General features: G+C 41.4%; 1 protein-coding gene across 5 annotated transcripts in view; it reads right to left on the reverse strand.

Moving 5' to 3' along the window:
• Positions 1-24,084, reverse strand: part of mpp2b (MAGUK p55 scaffold protein 2b) — a 537,853-nt gene that overhangs the window by 204,966 nt on the left and 308,803 nt on the right. Inside the window, exon 1 of one of the 5 annotated variants that reach the window (XM_072561615.1) lies at positions 10,743-10,924. The exons of the other annotated variants lie outside the window; for them this stretch is intronic. Within the exon in view, the coding sequence (XP_072417716.1) occupies positions 10,743-10,830 (88 nt within the window). The 5' untranslated portion in view covers positions 10,831-10,924. Of the gene's footprint in view, positions 1-10,742; positions 10,925-24,084 lie in introns of those variants that run through there. 5 annotated transcript variants of the gene reach the window in all.

Below are 24,084 nucleotides of genomic sequence, written 5' to 3' on the forward strand. Positions count from 1 at the left end.
TTAATGAAATCTGCTTTTCCAAGATGATCTTCAGTAAATTTCCAATGAGATTTCTCTTCTCTCTCAAGTGTTTATTTCTCCAACACTTGGTAATTGGAGCAGAATACTTTCCTCAGCTACTAATCCACAGTGATCTTTGAGCTCTAATTCTTTCAATTAGTGTTTTTTCCCACCAACACTGGACCTATTTCATTGGTCAATTTCTAAAGAATGACGTCTGTTGCCGCACACGGGTTGTAGAAATTTTCAATAAAACTTTTCTTTCTCACTTTTCCCTAATCACTTTCCTGGGACCAGTTCTTGAAGCAGCTGTGATCGACAACAACCACTTACCTTACTGTTCATCTGAAATCCAGCGAATAGCTCACTCATGTTGGAGTATGAACTTGGAAGTCTTCATTTCCTTTCAGTTCTTTATGCAGCTGCCAACATTTGACTTCCAAAGGAAATTGTTTACTTTCAGTCTCTGAGGCCTGGTCGTGTTAATGGCTACACTTGAACTTTGCTGTCTCTTTAAAATTAAGCAAGAGTTGAAGAATCTAAAACAGCCCAACATTATTTCATACTTGACTAAATTTTACTAAGGCACCAATCAGCTCCAGCAGCTTTTTAGTTTGGGTTCTGTTGTTTATTGAAAGAAAACAAGTACCTCAATGGCTTGCCAATGAGACCTAATAACAGACTTCAGCTGTAATTTATACAAATCTCCACATATTTCAATACTGACTTAATCAAATTTAGACTTAACATTCTCCTTTTCCCACAATAGCTTTTCATTCTCAGCTAGCAGTTGTTGAACTACCTCTTAGTAGGCTGTTTATGATGCTTGAACTTTACCTCTGAGTATATCAGGCTCATCGTCATCTTTATTGTTCATTATTTTATGTTCTAAAATGGCATCTCTTCTAGGACTCATGACCCAGTGAAGCACTTGTAAGGTCAATTTCCCACACTAGCCATCTCCTGTTTCTTCCCACTGACTCTTTCTGTGTTCCTTTATTTCCTATAATGATGTGCATCTGCACTCATCTAACACTGACTGCTGATGTATCAACTCATTGAGCTGGCTGCATCCATCATTATCCCTGAATATCCATGGCCTCAATATCTAGCCAGTCCAAACATTTGGATGGGATTACAATGAGCAGGGTTCCAGACTCTGAATGCCCTGTTATTCTCCAACCTTGCATTAAGTCTCCATAAGAACTCACTAGTGATTCCATTCCTGATAAAGGAATCTGGAAGATGTGTCTTCTTTCTGGCATCACAGTGATCATTGCCTCCAGTCATCTTTCCTGCACTCCTCTTGTTAGGTTAAATGCTCCTGGTGCTTTTGGGCTTTACCCGCACACTGTGTGCTGACTGTGTTTGATGCTTTTGTTTTATTTATTCATGGGATCTCGGTCATGCTGGCTAGGCCACCACTTATTGCCCATTCCTCGGTGCCTTCTGTCTTTCACCCCACTCATTGTATTGCTGCTTTTCTTTGAGCTTTTCCTTCTCACTTGCCACCATTTTGCTTGATTTGGCCATCATTTGCCACCAATAAGATCGGATCAGCACTCAGTAAGGAAACATTGTCAAGCTTTATTAAACATCACACTGTAGAGTCGAAAGAGTAGGAGAGAGTTTCTGTGACATCCTACATACTCAGTCCAGGTTCCATCTTCTTCTGACATTACTAATGACTTAACCCCTATTAATTATTACCATAACCTATCATACGACAATTATGGCATCACATAAATTAATGCAACCAAGTAAAGAAAGATTAGCATTTGTATCATGCTCTGTATGGTGAACAGAATACGTTACAGTCTACGAACTATTTCTGCAGAGTAGTCATTGTTGTAACACAGGATTGGCAGACAGTTTCAGCATAGCCAGCTCCTGCTAATGTCACAGAATCGCAGATTGTTACAGCACAGAAGGAGGCTGTTTGGTCCATTGCTCCTGAACCAACTCTTCAAATGAACACTTTATAGTGCCATCCCCCTGCTTTTTTCCTATAAACTTGCACATTCTTCCTTTTTCAGATTTGCAATTACAGGTCATTCTGCTGTAACGTGTGCTTCATTAATGTGAATTCGCTATAACGTAACTTTACAAATTGGGGACACTGTTTCTAAAGCACACTTTTAAAGTGTGTATTGGGTATTGGCGATTGAGGCCCCATTGGTGCTGCTATTACACAATTTTCTTACAACACGGGGTTGCACAAGAGCCAACTGTAGCAATCTAATTCCTTTCTGCATTGGATTGAACCTGTTAACACCACACTCCAGGACATCGCATTCCAGAACTTGTGTGAAAAAAAATCCTCGCAACATTTCTGCTTAATTTTCCAGTTACATTAAATTTGTTCCCTCTTCTTTTTGATCCATACACAAATAGAAATCATTTCTCTCCGTATGCTCTGTTGATATTCTCATGATTTTGAATGTCTTTATTCTACATCGTCTCAGCCTTTTCTTCTCCAAAGAGAACTGCCCTAACTTCTCTGATCTATCTTCATGACTAGCCATGATGTGGAGGTACTGGTGCTGGACTGGGGTGGACAAGGTCAGAAGTTACTTGACACCAGGTTATAGTCCAATAGGTTTATTTGAAATCACAAGCTTTCAGGGTGCTGTCCGTCCATCAGGTGAAGTGCAGAGAGGCACATAGTCTCTGCAGGTGATAAAAGTGTCAGACCGTGTGAGCAAAGTGTCAAAAGCTGAACAGCAAGTGAAGGGGATGACTCTCTGCCTCAATTGATTGGATTGTAGGTCTTCCCCTCACTTGCTATTCAGCTGTTAACACTTTACTCATGTAGTCTGACACTTTTGATGACTTACAGAAACATATTAATCAACCTATTGACATTCCACTCACACCATTCATACATTTTTTTGATCTCTTTGTGTAAATTCTGTGCCTATGTGTTTCTCTGCACTTCACCTGATGAAGGGGCAGCACTCCAAAAGCTTGCGATTAAAAATGAACATATTGGACTATAATCAGGTGTCACGTGACTTCTGACCTTATCTTCATGTCTGATGCTCCTCATTCCATGAAATATTCTCCTCAATCATTTCTGCACTCTCTCTTTCAGATCCTTTCAGCTGTGCAGCACCCAGAACTGGGTGCAACACTCTGGTTAATGCTGAACTAGTTTCTGACATAAGTTCAACATACCCTATTATGCAATTTTAGGATACTGTATGCTTTATTATTTCCTCAACCACGCAGTACTTTCTATAACTTATCACAGAAACCTTACAGTGTGGAAACAGGCCATTAGACCCAAAAAGTCCACATCAACCCTCCAAACAGTAACCCACCCAGAGCCATTCCCCTACCTATTACTCTACATTTACCCCTGACTAATGCAGCTAACCAATACATCTCTGAACACTATGGACAATTTAGCATGGCCAATTCACCTACCCTGCACATCTTTGGACTGTGAAAGGAAACTGGAGCAACCAAAGGAAACCCACCCAGACATGGGTAGAATATGCAAACTCCACCCAGACAGTTGTCCGAGGCTAGAATTGAATCCAGGTCCCTGGTACTATGAGGCAACAGTGCTAACCACTGAGCCACCATGCCCCCCCACCCTATAATTATCATATAGTTATCTACAAAAACATCCATTCCCTCTGTTCCTACAGCCCTTCTACAATTGACCCCTTAATTTACATATCTCTCATGTCCTTCTTTCCAAAATTAATCACTTCGCATTTCTTCACTTGAACTACATCTGCCACTTATCCGCCAATTCCAACAACTTGTCTGTCTCTCATGAATGTTCTGCATTGCCCTCCTCACAGTTTCTTGTCAAAATAAAACAAAATAGTTTAAATATGAAATATTATTATGCATAATAAAGAAGTATATGGTCACATATGGACAACAAAAGCAGCTAAAGAAAGCAGCTAACACCAAAGAATCTAAACAAATAACTCTGACATCTAGCCAATTTTTAATAAATGCCTTTAGTTAGGATGTATGGTAAATGTGGTTTGCATATGATGAAAAAGAAATGTAGATCACAGGTGATGCAGGTTACTGAGATAAATATTAAAAATAAAATTTCCGTCATGAAAAATAACCCATTTGTGCATAAATACAAATATAGGATTAGGATTGGCTCAATAAGATGCAGTTTCGTTTTATTTAATGAAATAATTAAATTTCTTCCACTGGAGTTGGTTTGTCAGGCTACAATTTATGCTGACATTTGAGCTTAAATATTTGTTGAAATGACAAACATTTATATTCTTTGATTTGTTTCCATGGCTACATTAGGAAACAGCCATGGTAACTGTGGGACAAAGAGCAGACCAATTGAAGAAGGGGATGAAAGCATTTGGTGTTTGTTGTTTTGAAGGACATGCATCCTTCCACGAGTCTTTCATAAAACAACACTTGGCACGCCACAATGAATTATCAATGATAATATACCATAAAGTCCACTTAAGCTTTTCTTTGGAAGTGTAGATTATTAAACTCAGACTTGCATGAAAATAGTAGCACTGCTGCCTCACAGTGCCAGGGACCCAGGTTCAATTCCAGCCTCGGGCGACTGGCTGTATGGAGTTTGCACATTCTTCCCATGTCTGTGTGGGTTTCCTCCGGGTGCTCCAGTTTCCTCCCACAATCCAAAGATGTGCAGTTCAGGTGAATTGACCACGCTAAATTGCCCATAGTGTTAGGTCCATTAGCTATGGGTAAATGTAGGGAAATGGGTCTGGGTGGGTTACCTGTTGGGCCAAATGGCCTGTTTCCACACTGTGGTAATCTAATCTAATCTAATTTCTATTATGCAAATGGCTTAAAGAGATTGAGCCTGATTTCAACTCTGCAATGAATCTTCAGGGAGTTAAAATTTTGCTCATTGCGTGTGTCTGCACCATAATGTTGTGTCAAGAAGCAAGTTAGTAATGTTTGCAAATAGAATTTCCATTAGTCTCATAAACTTCGGTTGTACTCAGGACCTGCAAATAAAAGGAGAATCTGAGCAATCCTGCATGAATTACCAATTAGTATTATGGGCTTGACTGGTTGTCACACAGAAAGGGGTAGGAAAAAGTCTAAGGAGGATTGAAAAAGTGGAGAAAGACTGCATAAAACTACATATAGGTATCATTTCAAAATGAAAGCAAATATAATGTTTTGTGGGAATATGATTGAATGTGACACCTTGCTCTTGAATATATCTCAAGGGTTCTTATTTGAGCTCAAGTTTCATATATTTGAAATTAAATTGGTGCTTTACAAAAGACCCATCTGATAAGATGTTATTCAATGAGTTCAGAAAAAGTTGCACATTTCAAAATCTAGCCTATTACACATTAGTAGAGAAGCACAAAATGAAACCACTCAGCACATTGTGCCTGATAGCAGTACTGGCATTTTTCTTGCAATATTCTATCTTGATCCAATTTTCTTCTCATGTCTCTTTACATTCTTCCTTTTCACAGATTTTCTTTTAAATCACGTTATATTCTCTGGGATAATTCTCCAAGTTTTTGCTCATCGGCAGGAAACCTCATTGACTGGTCATGGACATTAGGAAAATGATAGGTAATATAAAGCACTCACCAGAAAATCAAACTCTAAAATAATCCCTTTTGGTAAAGCATATTTAGATAACAATTTGGTACTGGAAGCAATATTTTACTACATACTAGCCCCAAAAGCCGTGTAGTCCACTATGTGTGTTCTAGCTAAAGAAAAGTCACTTTTGTCCTACTGTTTTGAAAAATTTATTATCTCTCAATATTAGTAACTTTCTGGTGAATCTTTACTATATCCTAGCTGTGGCTTCAATATTGTTGCTATAATGAGGCATCCACAATGATATACAATAATTTTATTTTCAACAAATCAAGATTTTGTACATATCTGTCACTTCTAAGTCTTTCAATCAATGTTTTATGAAAACAAAAAACTCCTGTGTGGATTCTTCTTAATAAATAGTTACATCTTAATTTAGTGAAATAAGACATTTTGTACACATCGGGTCATTTACAAGAACACTAATGTGAATGGGGACAATTGTTTTATGTTGTATGAGAAAAGAGTGCTGATCGAGAGGTGTTGCTAGATTTACATTTTATTATATTTTTGAAAATTTTAAAGTTGATTCTGGTATAACGCGATAGTTCCATTCTTGCGCGATCTTGTGTTTAAGAAAATCACCCAATAGCTGCACCATTTAAACTAATGGGACTGGAATCGCGTTGTAGCCAATACATATAAGGAAAGTTCATGCTCTATAAATAATGGTTTAAATTCTTCAATCACGTTAAAGCCAATTTGCGTTGATGAAACATGGCATTATAGCAGGACCGATGGTATTTTATTTCATACCTTACATTTGGGATAGGCAATAAATGCTGGCCAGCCAGCAGTGCCCACTTCCCATGAGTGAAGCAGTGACTTGCAATTGTTGACATTTCTTGGCTCCAAATCTCTAGGGTATCTGTGTCTCTGCCCCGACACTTCGATAATTTCAAATCCCACTTTTAACAACATCACAACACAGCTACTTCAGGCTTTAAAGGGAATATTGCTTTGGCATTATTAACGTAAGAAGACGTTATCACCACTGGCAGTATAGAAAAACGAGTGACCTCTTGGGAAACAAAACTATTGCAAGCACATATCGGTATTCCACACATTACAGCACATTGGTTCGATGGCGCAACCCACCACCAAATTAATATACAAAGGAGTAGACAATGCAAAGTTCCAGCTGTTACAAAATATATAGAAAATCTGCAAATGACTACTTATTTTTACTTAAAAATAAATACACAAAATAAGTAAACATGTTCTCTAGAAAGTCTGTGACAAGAAGCTTGGATATAATTTCATGCTTCCCAGTGGGAAATATTTCCTGCTGGGAGCACATATTGAGAATGTGGTAATAGTAGACAGAAATTTCTGATTGTTAAAATGAACAATTGGAATATTATGGCAGTATAAAATCAAATGTCAACCATGTATTTCTAATGGGTGGACTCCGACAGGTGCAGTCTTGTAATACTAGCCTCTCCCACCACTTACCACTTTTTACAAGTTCTTCCAATGAACTTTTCTCAATGCTTGTTCCATTAATATCACCATTATACTTTAGCAACACATTATGTAAGTTGCATGCAATCAAAAATTACATTATGATTATTCCAGTTGTCAGAACTTAATGAGCTTGTGATCCATTTAATTAAAAAGCATTAGTCCGCAAGTTTTTAAAGTTAAAATATGTGCATTTCTGTTAAACGTCTTTGACCATACCTTCAATCAACGCTCTGAAATCTCTTCTTACTTTGATTTAGCAAAATGCATCATTTCGTATGTAAAAGCTCAGCTGTGACTGCTTAATATTGACTTAAGACTCCAACACTGCCACTGTCTGCCAAATCAACTTAATGATATAAATCACATGGTTTGTATTTTCTATGAATTGAGGAAATATATCAAAGCTCTCCTTTTTGACACAGCAAGCAGAAGAAATACCACTTAGCACATTCACAAAGATACTGTTCACGAGAGTGCAGTACACCCGTGGCTGAAACATTCAGCTAAAAATGCACATAGCTTCAATGCAAATAGTAAATCATACAAAAGGGCTACCAAGAGGTGAACATCTACATTGTCATGAGGTAATAATTTCTCTGATAGCTAAAGGTGGCACTCAAATAAATGTGTTCACATTTCCAAGGCTTGATGCACGTTGTAAAATTGTAAACATGCTGTAAAATAATACATCATGCTCCTTCCCAGTGATCAGAGTAACACTTACTGTTCTGTTCAGAATCAGTAAGTACTTGCTTTTAGTCCATAGAAATCTGGCTCAGTATAAACTTCACAAAAAGGCAAGTTAGCTTTCCTTTGATCATCCAGATAAACTCGTCCAACTGGAAGCTCATGAAGTAGCTCTCAGCTCCTCCAAACTTGACAGCTTGCCAGTTAAACTGAGTCTGCTTATTTTGATCTTTTTATCTGACAACAAAAAATGCTTCTCACAGGAGCTCCAAATCTAAAATTGACCCCTTCTCATATCTCATTAATATAGCATTGGATTTTGGTTGGTGAGGCAGGCAATTGCTGACTTGTCTTGGTAAAAACTACCTGGATTTCAATATTTTTGGGAGTGGAGGTTGTTGGGTGCAGTTTGAAAGTGAGTCTCCTCATCCTGGAAGCAGATGCTGGTAGGACATGAAGGGGTGAGGAAGATTTTAGGCCCTCTACCCTTGACCCCTTGCACCCATACATCCCATATACCCAACCACATTGCCTTTCCTATCCATCATGCCAATTCTGGATTCCCTTCTGAGGGATGCCCCTCATATACCCAATGCCAACTCACCCTGTACCCACCAAGGGCAAACCTCAGGAGCTAAGTGGAGATGAAAAAAATAGCTGCGGTCGAACAGAGCTTGCATCATACAATTAATTGCCTGTTCAATGATAACCCCCAGAATGTTGATGGTGGGGAATTTGGTAATGGTAATGCCACTGAATATCAATCAGGAAATATTCGACTCTCTTTTGCATGAGCTGGTTATTACCTGGCATTTGTATGGTGTAAATATCGCTTGTCACTTATCACCCCAAGCTAAGTGTTGGCTGAGCCTTACTAAATAATGTCAGGGATTGACCTCAGGATCTGGGGAAACACAGATGGTGTTGAACATTGGCTACTCACCAGCAAACATCCCCATTTATGACCTGAAGATGGAAGGAATGTCATTGATGAAGCAGTTGAAGATAATTGATCTTCGAACATTGCCATGTGAAAATCCTGCAGTCATGCTGAAGCGACTGAACTCCAAGAACAGCAGCAACCTTCTTTTGTGCTAGACATGACTAAAATTAGTGACAAGTTTTCTTCAATTCCCATTGCTTCCAGTTTTACTAGACTCTTTTGATATCACACCTAGTTGAGTGCTACCTGTCATTTTGAATTCAGCCTTTTGATCAAGCCCAAGATCTAGGGTCAATGGTCCAAGGTGTCTCCAAACAAAGCATGCAATGATCATCGATTCTTGGTGAATGAGTGTTAGTTACACAACCACATGCGCCTTTTATCACTTTAATGATGGAGAGAGTAGGCTGATAACAGAATTGTTCAAGAACAGGAGGCCATTCAGCCCATCACATCTGTGCCATCTCTCTGAACATCTGGACAGAGCCAATCTTCTGCCTTTTTCCCATAAGCATATATGTTGTTTCTACCTAAATAATCATCTACTGCACTCTTAAAAGCCCCAGTTGAATTGGTCTCAGCCACACTTCCAGGCAGTACGATCTAGACATAAACCACTCGCTATTTGAAAAGATTTATTTTCTCACATTGCATTTGCTTCTTTTGCATATTATTACTCTCTCCATCATCAAAGTGACAAAAGGTGTGCGTGCCTGTGTAACTGACACTTTATTCACCAAGAATCAGTGATCATTGCTGCTTTGCCTGGAGCCACCCAGGACCACTGACCCTTGATCTTGGGCTTGGTCAAAAGAACTGAATTCCAAATGTGAGGTAACTGAGCACATTGACTCGTAAAACTGGAATCAATGAAGCTGTGCCTTCTGGTTCTCAATCCCCTTACAAGCAGGAACAATTTTGCCCTAACAACGCTGATGGGGTGGTAATTAATCAGATTGGCTTGCTCAGACTTTTTGTGGACAAGGGATCGTGGGTATTGTTCATTTTGTAGGTGGCAATACTCGAACAACTCAGCTACAGGCTTGAGCCCATTCCCTTAGCAGCTCTGCTATGTGGCTATGACAGCTCAGATGCAGCCTTTACTGACTTCGGGGGTCAGCCATTTGTTGATAATAATTGACCTGAATCAATGTGGTTGAAGTCTGGTTTCTCTGATGCTGGGAACATCAGGAAGAAGCAACGATGGACCATCCACTCAGCACTTCTGGCTAAGTTTGCGAATGCTTTAACTGCTTTTTAAAGGTAGTAATTTCTAGCTTACAAAATGAATGAATTTACTCTCAATGCTGTAATTCTGTAAACTATCTTACAGAAAAATAAAATCAACAAGCAGTCCTAAGAAATGTGTTTGGTCTCAGAAATGGGAACTCAAACAGTTAGCTCATATTTAATTAATGTTCAGATGGCAGCAAACTAATTTATATTCAATCTCTGCTCACTCATTGGATATGTGTCGCTTGGCACATACTTCGCTCCTGCAAAGCTTTTTGCAATAACATGAACATGAAAAGGTAAAAGATTTTACACTCTCAGTTCTGTGTAATAATGTCCTGACAAGTTAGCATCAGCCTTTCCCTGAATCCACACGTGATATCTGTTTCTGTAATTAGATAGAATTATCTTGAACAGCAATTTTCCAAGTAGTCTTTACTGTTCTTGCACTAACACTGTTTTCTTTATCATTTAAAAATTAGAAAAAAACGCAAAGTGCAGCATAAAAACAAAGTATAATTGTACATTATATACTTGGTACTTCGAGCCCTGCCTTTACATACATACATACATATACACACACACACGTAAATTCAACAAAATATGTACAGATACACAGAACAAAGCTTTAATATTTGCTTTATCTTTTATGACATGCTGAGTAGTTAAATAGGAATGTTGCACATTGAGAGTAATATACCAACCTCACTGATACCACATATTCGAAAACAAAATCTACATTGTCAATACAGCAAAAAGTCTTATCATACTTTTAATCTAAATAGCTCATTTATAAGACAAATCTTACCTCCTTCACTCCTGTTTGATTTGCTTGCTTCAAACGATGCTGAATAATCCACTTCCAATGAGGTTTTGTGTGGCTGACTATTATCCATGCTGGGCTTTAATTAAGCTGTACAATACTTTCCTGCCTCTACAGGCACCCTGGCCCCTTTTCGACTTTAGCACGTCAAGCACACTACATGCCAACTAGCTCTTACGGAGTTCATCAATGAGAGGACAGTCTGATACATTTCACCTCTGAATAAGAAAACAGCTTACTGTACTTCGGGTCCCCTTCAGTAGTTTCTGATCAGTTTGGTACTTCAAGCCCTGCCTTCACACATATACACAGACATACACACACACAAAATCTAAATGACCCAAATCCACAAATGGGGAGCAAAGACGATAGCCGATGCAGCTGAGACTAACCACTTTAAACTCGATTGTATAGTTGTTTCACAGGTTCCTTCCCTGCATCATGTCACTCAAAGTAATTTGATAGACTATGAATTGTGATTTTTTTCTTCAGTGATTTAAATAACCCTTACAGTACCAAACAAATGTCTTTTATTTTAATTCCTAAAAAAAAATTCTCTCTGCATGGGCACTGACAGGGCCTGAACATCACCAGGTTTACTTTGTCCAACATTAGGTAACACAAGTTACAACCTCTCACACTAAAGCCACTGCAATTATTAATCCATGAATGAACTGTAACTACTCACATTTAGGCAGCTAGGTAAGTTGTTTTTCTCCTCCTCTACCAGTTTCAGACAGTAATTGGTTCAGATCATTGATTAAGTTTCTCCTTCCCTCCCAATTTCACTGTTTTCCTGATAACCCAAACAGCTTAATGAAGGGGTACATTGGATACTCCTGCTTGTTATTGATATACCAACAATTAACTGTATAATGCCTCGTTGTGTAAAAACCTACTAGGAGAATCTTCTTGATGGTCTGTGCGATAAATACCCTTGCTAGTTTAATAAAGTCAAATATTATAAAAGGCAAACTATTTGGACGGCAATAAATCTCAAAATTTCAAAAAAGGTATGTCCACATATAATCTCTGGGAAAAGGTTAATGAGGGAACTCCTCATGATCCTGCCTTTGCTGGGGCTCAAATGATAATTAGATGTGTATTATTGACTTCTTGTCATTCTCAGAACTTCATGATGGTTTCCTTCAAAAATTAACATTGTGAAGTATTAGGGAGGAGAGCAACAATTTTGCTTGAAACTCTTTATGGTGGGTAGAGAAAATACTTGTTTCGTTATTGGTGCGACTGTCAAACTATCAGCTCACAGATGGGACACAAATATAAAACATATTGGGATCCATGTATGACACGGAATCCCATGAGCTCAACAGTGCCATAGCAGTTAATGGTCCTTAAAGGGGTTCAACTCACATTCTCCTGGGCTATTTTCTTAATACAACCCTCTCCATACTTACTGTCTCATTGCAGGCTCTTTAACATAGGCATTATTGAACTGTTCAATGCTCCTGCACCTCAAGTTTCTTCTCCTCTATCTTTTAGAATTTTACAAACTGCTTTCCTCATCCTCCTATAGTACTTTCCCTTATTAACATCATCCTGCGAAACACTTCCCATTATTTCTAGACAGTGGAACTTCCATCTGAGTGCACCTGCACATTAGCATCCTTCTCCTTGTACTCTCCTTTTCCTTGTACTCTCAATCCCTCAGCTTCTCTCTCACCAGTTTTATAAATTGGGAACCACAAACATTGCCATATAAGCTTGAACCCTTAATAAATATGTTCTCCATTATTCCCTGAATTCTGACCTTCAGTTGCTTTAAAATCATCAAAACAATCCATCAGTCCTGGATCCTGCTATTCCCAATATGTTTTCACCATCTTCCAGTCACTGCCACACTGCTTAATCCACTCCCATCACCATCATTATAAACAGTATTCTCAGATTTCCAGGTGCCACCTTACATTATTAACATCTTATATGACATGGGTACCTTAAAAACAATTCACGTGCACTTAGTGGATTCCTGCACACCAACAGGATCCCTCCATTCTCCTAAGCCTTGGGACTCAATTTTCCAGTGTGTAAATAGCATTATTTTCCTTCTTACATTTTGGTCACTGCACTATGGGGAAGATGTGTTTGCCTAAGGCAGAGTAGAGATAATCTTAAATTGGAGCATTTTAGTTCCAAGGAATGACTGGATAGGCTCGAGTTGTTTTCTTTGAAGCAGGAAGCTGAGATGAGGCCTAATCATGACTAAAATTATGAGGGCTCATAAAATTATGATTAGACTCCCTACAGTGAGGCAACAGGTCCTTCGGCCCAACAAGTCCACACCAACCCTCTGAACAGTAACCCACCCAGATCCATTTTCCTCTGACTAATCCACCTAACACTACAGGCAATTTAGCACGGCCAATTCACCCTATCTTTGAACTGTGGGAGAAAACCGGAACACCCGGAGGAAACCCACACAGACACAGGGGGAATGTGCAACTTCTCACTGACAGTCGCTCAAGGCAGGAATCAAACCACCGTGCCACCCTATGAGATAGAGTGAGTCCATTCTTTCCTTGATTGAGTGTTTCATAACTAAGGGTGTAGACTTAGGGTAAATACTAAGAACTACAGAAGGATTTTGAGGGGAATTCCTTTCTGAGCTTGCTTCGGGCCTGCACCTTAAAGCCATGGATGCCACTCAATGTCCAATGGCAATCTGCAGAAAGAAATATTCCTTTTTAAAAGCATTTTTCCCTTTAAGTGTCAAAACCAACAAGGCAATGGAGCATGAACTAGAATGTGGGCTGAGGCTAGACAGCTCCTTGTTGGTTGGCATGCACACAATAGGCCAAGTAGTCACAATATTTTAAATTATTTTCCCCTTCATGTTTCACCTCTACCAACCCAAATTTCAATCACTTGCTGCTACCATCACTCTCTATGAAAACCTGTTCTTCCCTTTCATTCCTCGCTTAAGGTCTATGCCTCAGATTTTCCAACCTTCACTCGCCCATCTTTTCTCATTGGCTCTCATGCATCCAGCTCCAACACAGCTAATTCTCATGAACAAAAAGTCCACTTAAAAATTTCCCACCTCTATACAAGCACCAACACAGAGCAGCTCATCCTCCAGAAGCCAACTAATGCTTCAGACATAAAATTCAGAAATTTTGTTACATCCATCTAGAAAATAGCTCATACAAATTGTCATATAAAGAGGAAAATATTTGTTCAGAAAAATTCTCCACACATTACCTATGCAAATTACAGTTTTATGCATATTTTGTCTGTCACTTATTTTAATTTACATTGCCTTTATAAGCCACACCACAAAAAACATAATATTTGCCTGAGTTTTCATATAATTATATTTATTTTAGTTTCTATTCTTTGTCTCTTTACATTATTTTGATTTTTAATGTTTCTTTTATCCAGACTAACTAAAACATAGCAGCTCAGCAATATAGTTCCAATTCATCAGATAACTTACCTCTGCCTAACAATAGTATCCTCTGGCTACCTGCAAACATGACTTCTGGAATACTGGTGTTTTCAATTTGCTTTTACTCTCTACTTAGTTTTCTATGGGATTTATTGTTTAGAAATGGCATTTGGTTACAGCACAGAAAAAGGACATTCAATCCCTTCATTCCCATGTAGCAAAAGTAACTCCCATCATCACACTCTCCCACTATTGCCCTCTCCCTGAAGCCCCAGGCCTCAAACTTCTCATCTTCAGATAATTAGCAAATTATAATTTGAAAACCTCGACTGAACCTGCCTCCAACATCATCTCAGATATTGCCATCTGGTTCCTAACTACTCAGTGTAAGGAGGATTTTCCTAATACCATGTTGCTGCTTTGCCAATCATTTCAATCCTGTGGCTTCTGATGCTTGAGGCTTCTGCCATCACGAATATTATTGGTTAGAGACAAAAACACTGCAGATGCTGGAATCCAAGCTTGACAGGCAGGAGGCTGGAAGAACACAGCAAGCCAGGCAGCATTAGGAGGTGGAGATGTCGATGTTTTGGGCGGAACCCTTCCTCAGGACTGGGGGGTGGATGGCTGGCAGCTCCCCATTCACCCACCCTCCCATTCCTAAGGAAGGGTTATACCCGAAACATCGACATCTCCACCTCTTAATGCTGCCTGGCTTGCTGCGTTCTTCCAGCCTCCTAGCTGTCTATCAGGAATGTTATGGCAAATCCAACATGTCTGGATTGCTCATGAATTTAAGCAACTCCATCTCTTAATCTCTTCTTAAGTTTATATTCCCCAAAGAGAATAACCCAATTTTTCCAATCTACCTTTGGAAATGGAGTTCCTCACCCCAGAACTGTGATTGTAAATCTTGCCTGCAACCTCAGCTTTCACAGCTTCCCACAGTATGGGGAGCAATATTGAACATGGTGCTCCAGTTGAGGTCAAACAAACATTTTAGAAATTTTTACCGTAACTTTGTTTCTTTTGTTTGCTATGTCTCTAGTTCTAAAGCTCAGGATTCTCCATGCTTTCTTACTGGCTTTCTCAACTTGTGCTGCCATCTTCGCTTTTTTCTGCACATATAACCAAAGCCCTTCTCTACCTTTACTTCTCTTCGAATTGTCATCTTTATTTTATGTTGCCTCTCCTCATCCATCTGACCAAAATGAAGTGCTTCTCCATATTGAAGTTCATCTGAGATGTGTCACTACATTAATGTCACAGGGCCCCAAGTAAACATGGGTGAAAATTCAATGCAACAGTGCTTTGAAATGAAACACATTTCACACATGCTTTTCTGTGCAAAGTTTAATTATTTTATCATCAACAAGGTTGAACGGATCAGTTTGGCTTAATATATTTCGTGCTTGCCTCCAAGTTAGAAAGTAATACAACTTCTAGCTCCACTCCAGGATCTGAACTTCAGCTATATTGACACTTCAGCAATGTACTGAGGGACTGATGTGATATGGGTTTTGCTTCCAGCAGGATGTTTGCTTGATGTGACAATACTTAACTTGCTTCTCATAACATAAGAAACTAGACACGGGTATCATGGTATTGAAGAATCCGATAGATGCTTAGTACAAACATTAGCATATATAAATAATTCATTGCCAGGCACATTAGTGTCTGGGTTTATATTAAATGCATCAGTCATAAAGAACAGTATGTATCTATTAGCATGTCACCCTTCAAGTGATCCAAATTAAGATGGTGTCTGAGACCTTTATACTCTTAGGTCATATGCTGTGATATGGTGTTGATATTACAAATATGTCTCTTAAAGATACACTGCCATACTAACCATGAGACGCAAGACAACATGTGGTATTGAAGGAAGTGCTGTTTTCCAACTGCTCCTGTGAATCACAGAATTATTTCAAACATGATAGTAGTTTTTTGGAGAAACAGAACTTCTTCCAGTTTCTTGGCATCTTCCCCTCAATCAACAGTGCCAAAGGAAAATAAAATGACCTTTAATCTTATTGAAATCTAAAAACTAGGACTCCAGGCAGGGAATGATGAATGATTTATTTATTGTCACTTACATTTTACAGTGAAAAATAGCAGGCCAGTGATTTCAAAGTCACTCTTTGTAGTTGAAATACCTTGAGGCATTTGTAACAGATTTGATATAAGGAGCTATACAAATGAAAGTTTTGTTTTAAGATGTTATAAATCATATTTAACCTTGTACACATATACATTTATATGAATAATGGATTACACAGCATATTCCCAGTGAAGAGCCAACTGAAAAAGAAAACAAATTTTGGCTGGTGCCGAATCTTTGCTGAAAGGTTGGTCAGAGAGTATGGTAATTCTGATTTATAAAAAAGGTAGAATTTTAAATTTATATTTCTTTCAGTATTTAAAATCAACAGGTATTCTGTAGGTTCCATAAATCATCCTTTGTAATGAAAGGCCATATATCATTGTTCTATCTGGAGCATTAAAAACAGTAATGACATTCACACAGCATAACCTTCCAGAACGGTTACTGTTAATCATCAAATCTCAAGAATTTGGTAAACAAAGTGTCTGCGCTTCTTCAATGTGATTTCTGACTCAAATACAGTGTCTATACTGGATTACCATCTTTTGATGTACTGTTAGTTACCCAGTGGTTGCGTTTGAATATATACTGAAAAGTTTATGATGAATTTGTTCCATTTTCAATTTGGTGGAGATGTTATCTTTCAAGGCACACTGTTTGTATGCGGTGTGTAAATATTGAAAATTATCACTTACAACATGAAAACGGCAATTAATGAACAATTTCGAAATCCCATGGCTAAACATCTGTATATAATGAAATAATGTTGAGTTCAATGCTTACCAGAATTGCTGTTGTGCTTCCCTACATAAGAATAACTATACTTCAAACAGTAATTAGTTTTTTAAAGTAAAAACAAAATGCTGGGAATACTCAGTGGGTCTGACAGCAGAGACAGCAATAGAATTTAAGTTTCTGGTCAACAATCACCCATCAGAACTTCTTTCTCTCACCCCAGATGCTGCCAGATCTGTTGAATATTTGCAACATTATCTGTTTCCATTTCAGAATTTTAGCTTCAGTGGTATTTTGCTTTTGTACAAATTATTTTCCATGAATCATGTGCAGTGCCTCAAGCTGTTACATCTTATAAAGGTGCTGTATAAAAGCAGGTATTGTTACAAGCCATGGTGCAGAAAATAAAGTAACTCTGTTACAACGGTGATTTGATATCTGAAGATAGTAGTAGGCTGTATCACAAAGACAGAATCTAATCAAGTCGTAGGAAACATGATTATGGCACATCATCATTAAAGTTGATGGGATTGCATCTGTTCTCTAACTCAACGGGCACCTGAAGGATTACAGAAAAATTGGAAGCACTATCTCAGGAAGAATCAGCTATAATTCTGGCAGAAGGGTGCATGAAAGCTCTTCTGGTGAATTAATGAACTAACCACTGCTGCCAGTGCAGAGTGTTCAATCAGGATTGAATGTAGCACAGAAAAATTCTGACTTCAAATCTATTGCTAAGGACAATAACGGAAGGTTGGTTAGGGGGCAGTGAACTGCCAGGGACAGAATTCAACTGTAAAAACTCCACAGAGGCTGGTATCCTGTCACCCTTTAGTTACATGTGGAAAGTCCATGACTCTGGAACAGTCTCGTCAGAGTCAGCACCCAGAGTGTCAGAATCACTACCCTCCACTGTTTTGATCACACAGCATTGCTCTTTGATGTGAAGGGCAGTGCTTGTCACTGGCCACTTGGCTGTTTTCCTATCTTCCTGGTGGTGGCAATTGAATAAAGATTCATGCACCTTGTGTCACCTGTCAGAATCTCTGACACTCCCCTTTTCTTTTCTTTGTTTTTCGTTTTTTTTCTATTAACCCCCACACTACCGCCTAACCGCGGTAGTGCTAATTTTTTCCCCAGCACCCATGGTGTGTGTGTGCAGGTGTGAGACACAGTGAAAGACACAAGGTGCATGAATCTTTATTCAATTTCCACCACCAGGAAGATAGGAAAACAGCCGAGTGGCCAGTGAGGAGCACTGCCCTTCAAATCAAAGGGCAATGCTGTGTGATCAAAACAGTGAAGGGGAGGGTAGGGGCTAAATCAAAATAGAGTTGGAGGGGGAAATAATGCACGCCACTCCCTGCGGCGCCCACCTCTCCCTGAACAACTCCAGGGTATTGGTGGACACCGCATGCTCCTTATCCAAGGACACCCAGGCCCTAACGTAACCGCAGAAGAGGGGCAGGCAGTCGGCCCTAACGACCCCCTCCACAGCCCACTGCCTCGACCTGTTGATGGCCAGTTTGGCCAGGCCCAGGAGCAGACCCACGAGGAGGTCTTCGGACCTGCCCTCCCTCCTCCGTACCGGGTGCCCAAAGATCAGGAGCGTGGCACTGAAGTGCAACCAAAAGCAGAGGAGGAGGTTTTTCAGAAAATCAAAAAGGGAGTGCAAACGCCCACACCCAATATATACATGGTCCACGGACTCCACAGCGCCACAGAACAAGCAGTTGGGCCGGGAGTCCGTGAACCACCGCAATCTGTGGTTGCAGGGGACTGCTGCGTGCAGCACCCTCCACCCCAGATCCCCGAGAGAAAGGGGGAGGACTCCCGCGTAGAGAGACCTCCACTGGGGATCCCTACCGCCCGGTGGCAAATGGGCACACCAAGGTGTGTCCGGACGGTGGATGAGGGAGAAGAGGTGGACGATGTGCAGCAGCAGTCTATACAGGGCCTTCCTTTTTACATCTTTGAAAGGGATGAAATTAAAATTCCGGAGGCGGCTCAGGTTGTGGGGCACAGGCTCCCGCGGGAAATACAGGACCTTGGGGCCAATGTGAAATTCTGTACGGGCTGGGGTGAGCACGGACGGGATCCCACCGCACACCTGAGCGTCCTCCAACTGGTGCACTACGTCGGGTCCGAGCACCGCCGTTTTAAGGCATCAGATGGCGGTGGCCACGTACTGGACGTCTACCGCTGCCCTGCTAGCTATGTCCTGCGGCAGCGTCCAGCCCAGGCCCCCAGCACCCAGCACGTCCCCGACCCTGGTCGCCCTCGCCGCCACGGCCCTCCCCTCCGACAGCCACTCGAACCCACAAGTACGGAGGTGCGGATTCCTGAGCAGCGGCTCCCTGACGACAGCCGCTACTCCAGCCGGAGGGTAGGCGCGACGCGATTCGACCATGTTCCAAACAGTGATCAGGTCCTGGTAAAAGACAGGCAGCGTCTTAGCTGGCCCTTTTCTTCTGTCAGCCAGAGCTCCCTGATTGGACCAGATTAACAACTCCAATCAGGGAACTCATATTCTATTAGGTCTAGCTGACCGCATTACAATCACTTCACCAACAATCATATTATTTGGACTAAGTTACAAGAACTTGTTAAAAGATTCTTGACCAACCTCTAAAAAAACATACATACATGCACTAATTTGTAAATTAATTGTACATAACACCTATGGTACAATTATTGTTGTGTGTAATGTATTTCCTAAACTGCATTGGCTTTCTCTGTGCACTTTGCATAGAAAAAGACAGAGAAAAATAAATATCACAATGATGAATTTTCTCAAGCAAATTGCACATTTGTGCTTTAGAAATATGTTGCATAATGAAAGCGATTGTCAAGACTTTATAGAAATTGACACAGTCACAGTTCCAATCCCACTCGTTTAATTCATTGTGGCTATCGTTCATGTATTGTGTGGGAATTCTGACAGCAATGTTACAGTAAGCAGATTCCTTTTCCAATCTACTGACTTTATACATCTTATCCAAGTAACAGAGAATGAAAATACATCCATATCTGCTTGTTATAACAATTCTACCCCCTTTCCAAACCCTCACAAAGTTTCTTAGTAAGTCCTCAGGATGTTGCAGTATACCTGCCTTTTGGGCTAAGTGTATCTGATTGCGATTTTTCACTGCAGTCTGCTTTGTTTCAGAAGATTATGAGTGGGCCAATTTATTCCATTTTATCTTAGCTTCCCCTCCCCTTCCAGTAGATTTCCTGGTCAGTAGACTGTGCAGACAACAGTTCATAAAGTTGAACCAATGATTCTCTGGACTTTTCTGCTATAATGGTGAATGATAATGCAATATACCTTACACTATCTCATCTGACCCCTTCTGGCAATGGAATGTATTCCCACGACATCCTGGCCAAGATTTAATTGAAACTTGAAGGTGAGAATTCATAAGAATCAACTCAAATCTGATCCTTCCGCAATCTATTAATGAACTAGTCTATGATTCTATTGTACTGCTTTTGTGATCCATTTCTTAGCCCAGAATAACAGCTGCAGTTTTGATTTTAGTTCCTTTGGTCAATGAGAATGATGTGTGAGTTAATATGAGATTGTGCTCACTTAGTAGCTTTAGGTTGCACCATCTCCAAATCACAAAATCTTCACTGATTTCAAAGTTTCTGGTGAAATGGAGGTGGAGTAGGATGCTCCAGTCAGAACTTGTCTGCTCTGCCTGTTCTTTTCTCCTCTCACTTTTCCTCCCTTCTCTTGGCCGCAGACACCTGGCACAGTATGAGTGGCTTGAAGCAGGGACGGCAGTGACCATCGGCTGGAGAGGGAACAGCAGTGACAATCGGCTGGAGAGGGGACGGCAATGATCATCAGCTGGAGAGGGGATGGCAGTTACCATCGGATGGAGAGGGATGACAGTGACCATCGGCCTAGTGAGGGGACGGCAGTGACCATCAGATGGAGAGACGTGATCCAGTGTCCCGGAGCGGGTACAGCAGTGACCCAGCGGCTGGAGTGGGTACAGCAGTGACCCAGTGTCCCGGAGCGGGTACAGCAGTGACCCAGCGGCTGGAGTGAGTACAGCAGTGACCCAGTGGCCCGGTGCTGAGTGTGGCAACGGCTAATGGTCAGAGCATGTGGTGGCCCCCTTTGCCGGTCAGCTGTTGAGAGCCCTTGAAGAGAGACTGTGATGTTTGTCTTTTTAACTTTTGCTTGTGTTTTTTGAGTGCATGTGACAATAAAACCAATACAATTCAATTCAAGTGACAAATCTAAGTTCAAAGGCGATGGCTCATTGAGGACAATGATGGGATTTTAATGACAAATTGAAGGAGACAATCCCACCTGATGAGAGCCTGGAATAAATCCAGGTAAGTTTTTGAAATAAAGCTGATGTGACTCAATCGCAGAATCGCAAAATTATTCCTGTTCAGAGGGAGGTCATTCAGGTATTCGTGCCTGCACTGGTTCTCTTAAAGTGTGCCAATCTCCTGCCTCATCCCCATATCCCTGCACACCATTACAATCCAACAAAACCATCTAATACCCTCTAGAATGCCTCTGTTAAACCTATCTCTATCACATTTCCAGGCAGTATATTCCATACCCTAACAACTTCTGTGAAAAACATTTTCTCTCACATCACTCTTACTTCACTTGTACATTACTTTAAACTATGCCTCATTCTTGTTTTTTTCATCAGCTCGAACGCCTTCTCCCTGTCTACTCTGCCCAGCCCAGTCATGATTTTGAAAACCTCAATCAGATCTCCTCTTAGCCTTCTTCTCTCCAGGAAGAACAGTTCCAATCTCTTCAATCTATCTTTATAGCTTAAGTTTCTCATTCCTGGAACCATTCTAGTAAATTGCTTCAGCACTCTCGCCAATGTGTTCACATCTTTCCTATGATGTGGCACCCACAACTGTACTCAAGCTGATGTCAAACATCTTCTGGTACAAGTTCAACATCACCTCCTCACTCTCGTACCCTATGACCTGATTAATAAAGTCAAGGAAACGTTTTTACTGATCTCTCCACCTGCCCTGCCACCTAAAATAATCCGTGCACATACACACACAGGTCACTCTGCTCCTGCAATCCCTTTAGAAATGTACCTCTATTGTACATTTTCTTTTAGAGTTCTTCCAACCAACATGCATCCACTCACTTCTCTACAATGAGCCTCATCTGCCACCTATCTGCCACTTCTCCCAACTTGTGAGCGCCCTTTTACAGTTCCACAATATCCTCCTCGCAATTTATAATTCTTCCAAATTTAGTCAGGATGTGGAGGTGTCAGTATTGGACTGGGGTGGACAAGGTCAGCAGTCACATGACACCAGCCTATAGACCAACAGATTTATTTTTTTTAAGAGTCCTTGCACATGCACACACACACACTCACACTGATCCAACTCTCAATAGGAAAACACCCGAGTGGCCAGTGACAAGCACTGCCCTTAATCTCCCATTTTTTTTATATATGCTGTGTGAAATTTCCAGTTTATTTTTTTTTCTTTTTTTTCCTTTTTGCACATACACACTCACACTCACACTGATCCAGCTCTCACAAGGAAAACACCCGAGTGGCCAGTGACAAGCAATGCCCTTAATCTCCCGTTTTTAAAAAATCTCCTGGTTATTTGCTTTTCCCCCACACTACCGCCTAACTGCCAGTTGGCCGGCCAGCACTTGGCTTTTTTTTATTCAAGCAGTGCCCTTCACACAACAACTCCTGGTTATCTTTTCTTCCCCAAGCACCCATGGTGCCTCCTGTTCTTTTTTTTTTCTTTTTTTTGTGAAATCTGCTGTTTATTTTTAAAAAAAATTTCTGCTAACCCCCACACTACCGCCTAACTGCGATAGTGCTTACTTTTTTCCCCAGCACCCATGTTGTATGTGTGCAGCTGTGAGACACAGTTAGAGACACAAGGTGCACGAATCTTTATTCAATTTCCACCACCAGGAAGATAGGAAAACACCCGAGTGGCCAGTGACAAGCACTGCCCTTCACATCAAAGGGCAATGCTGTGTGATCAAAACAGTGAAGGGGAGGGTAGGGACTAAATCAAAATAGAGTTGGAGGGGGAAATAATGCACGCCACTCCCTGCGGTGCCCACCTCTCCCTGAACGACTCCAGGGTGTTGGTGGACACCGCGTGCTCCTTCTCCAAGGACACCCAGGCCCTAACGTAACCGCAGAAGAGGGGCAGGCAGTCGGCCCTAACGACCCCCTCCACAGCCCACTGCCTCGACCTGTTGATGGCCAGTTTGGCCAGGCCCAGGAGCAGACCCACGAGGAGGTCTTCGGACCTGCCCTCCCTCCTCCGTACCGGGTGCCCGAAGATCAGGAGCGTGGGACTGAAGTGCAACCAAAAGCAGAGGAGGAGGTTTTTCAGAAAATCAAAAAGGGAGTGCAAACGCCCACACGCAATATACACGTGGTCCATGGACTCCACAGCGCCACAGAACAAGCAGTTGGGCTGGGAGTCCGTGAACCACCGCAATCTGCGGTTGCAGGGGACTGCTGCGTGCAGCACCCTCCACCCCAGATCCCCGAGAGAAAGGGGGAGGACTCCCGCGTAGAGAGTCCTCTACTGGGGATCCCTACCACCCGGTGGCAAATGGGCACACCAAGGTGTGTCCAGACGGTGGATGAGGGAGAAGAGGTGGACGGTGTGCAGCAGCAGTCTATACAGGGCCCGCCTTTTTACCCCCTGGAAGGGAACAAAATTAAAATTCCGGAGGCGGCTCAGGTTGTGGGGCACAGGCTCCCGCGGGAAGTACAGAACCTTGGGGCCAATGTGAAATTCCGTCCGGGCCAGGGTGAGCCCAGACGGGATCCCACCGCACACCTGAGCGTCCTCCAACTGGTGCACTACGTCGGGTCCGAGCACCGCCGTTTTAAGGCGTCGGATAGAGGAGGCCACGTACTGGACGTTTACCGCTGCCCTGCTCGCTATGTCCTGCGGCAGCGTCCAGCCCAGGCCCCCGGCACCCAGCATGTCCCCGACCCTGGTCACCCTCGCCGCCACGGCCCACTCCTCCGACAGCCACTCGAACCCGCGAGTACGGAGGTGCGGATTCCTGACAATGG

This window comes from Chiloscyllium punctatum, chromosome 42 (assembly GCF_047496795.1).
Source record: "Chiloscyllium punctatum isolate Juve2018m chromosome 42, sChiPun1.3, whole genome shotgun sequence".
In the NCBI taxonomy this organism is placed as follows: Eukaryota; Metazoa; Chordata; class Chondrichthyes; order Orectolobiformes; family Hemiscylliidae; genus Chiloscyllium; species Chiloscyllium punctatum.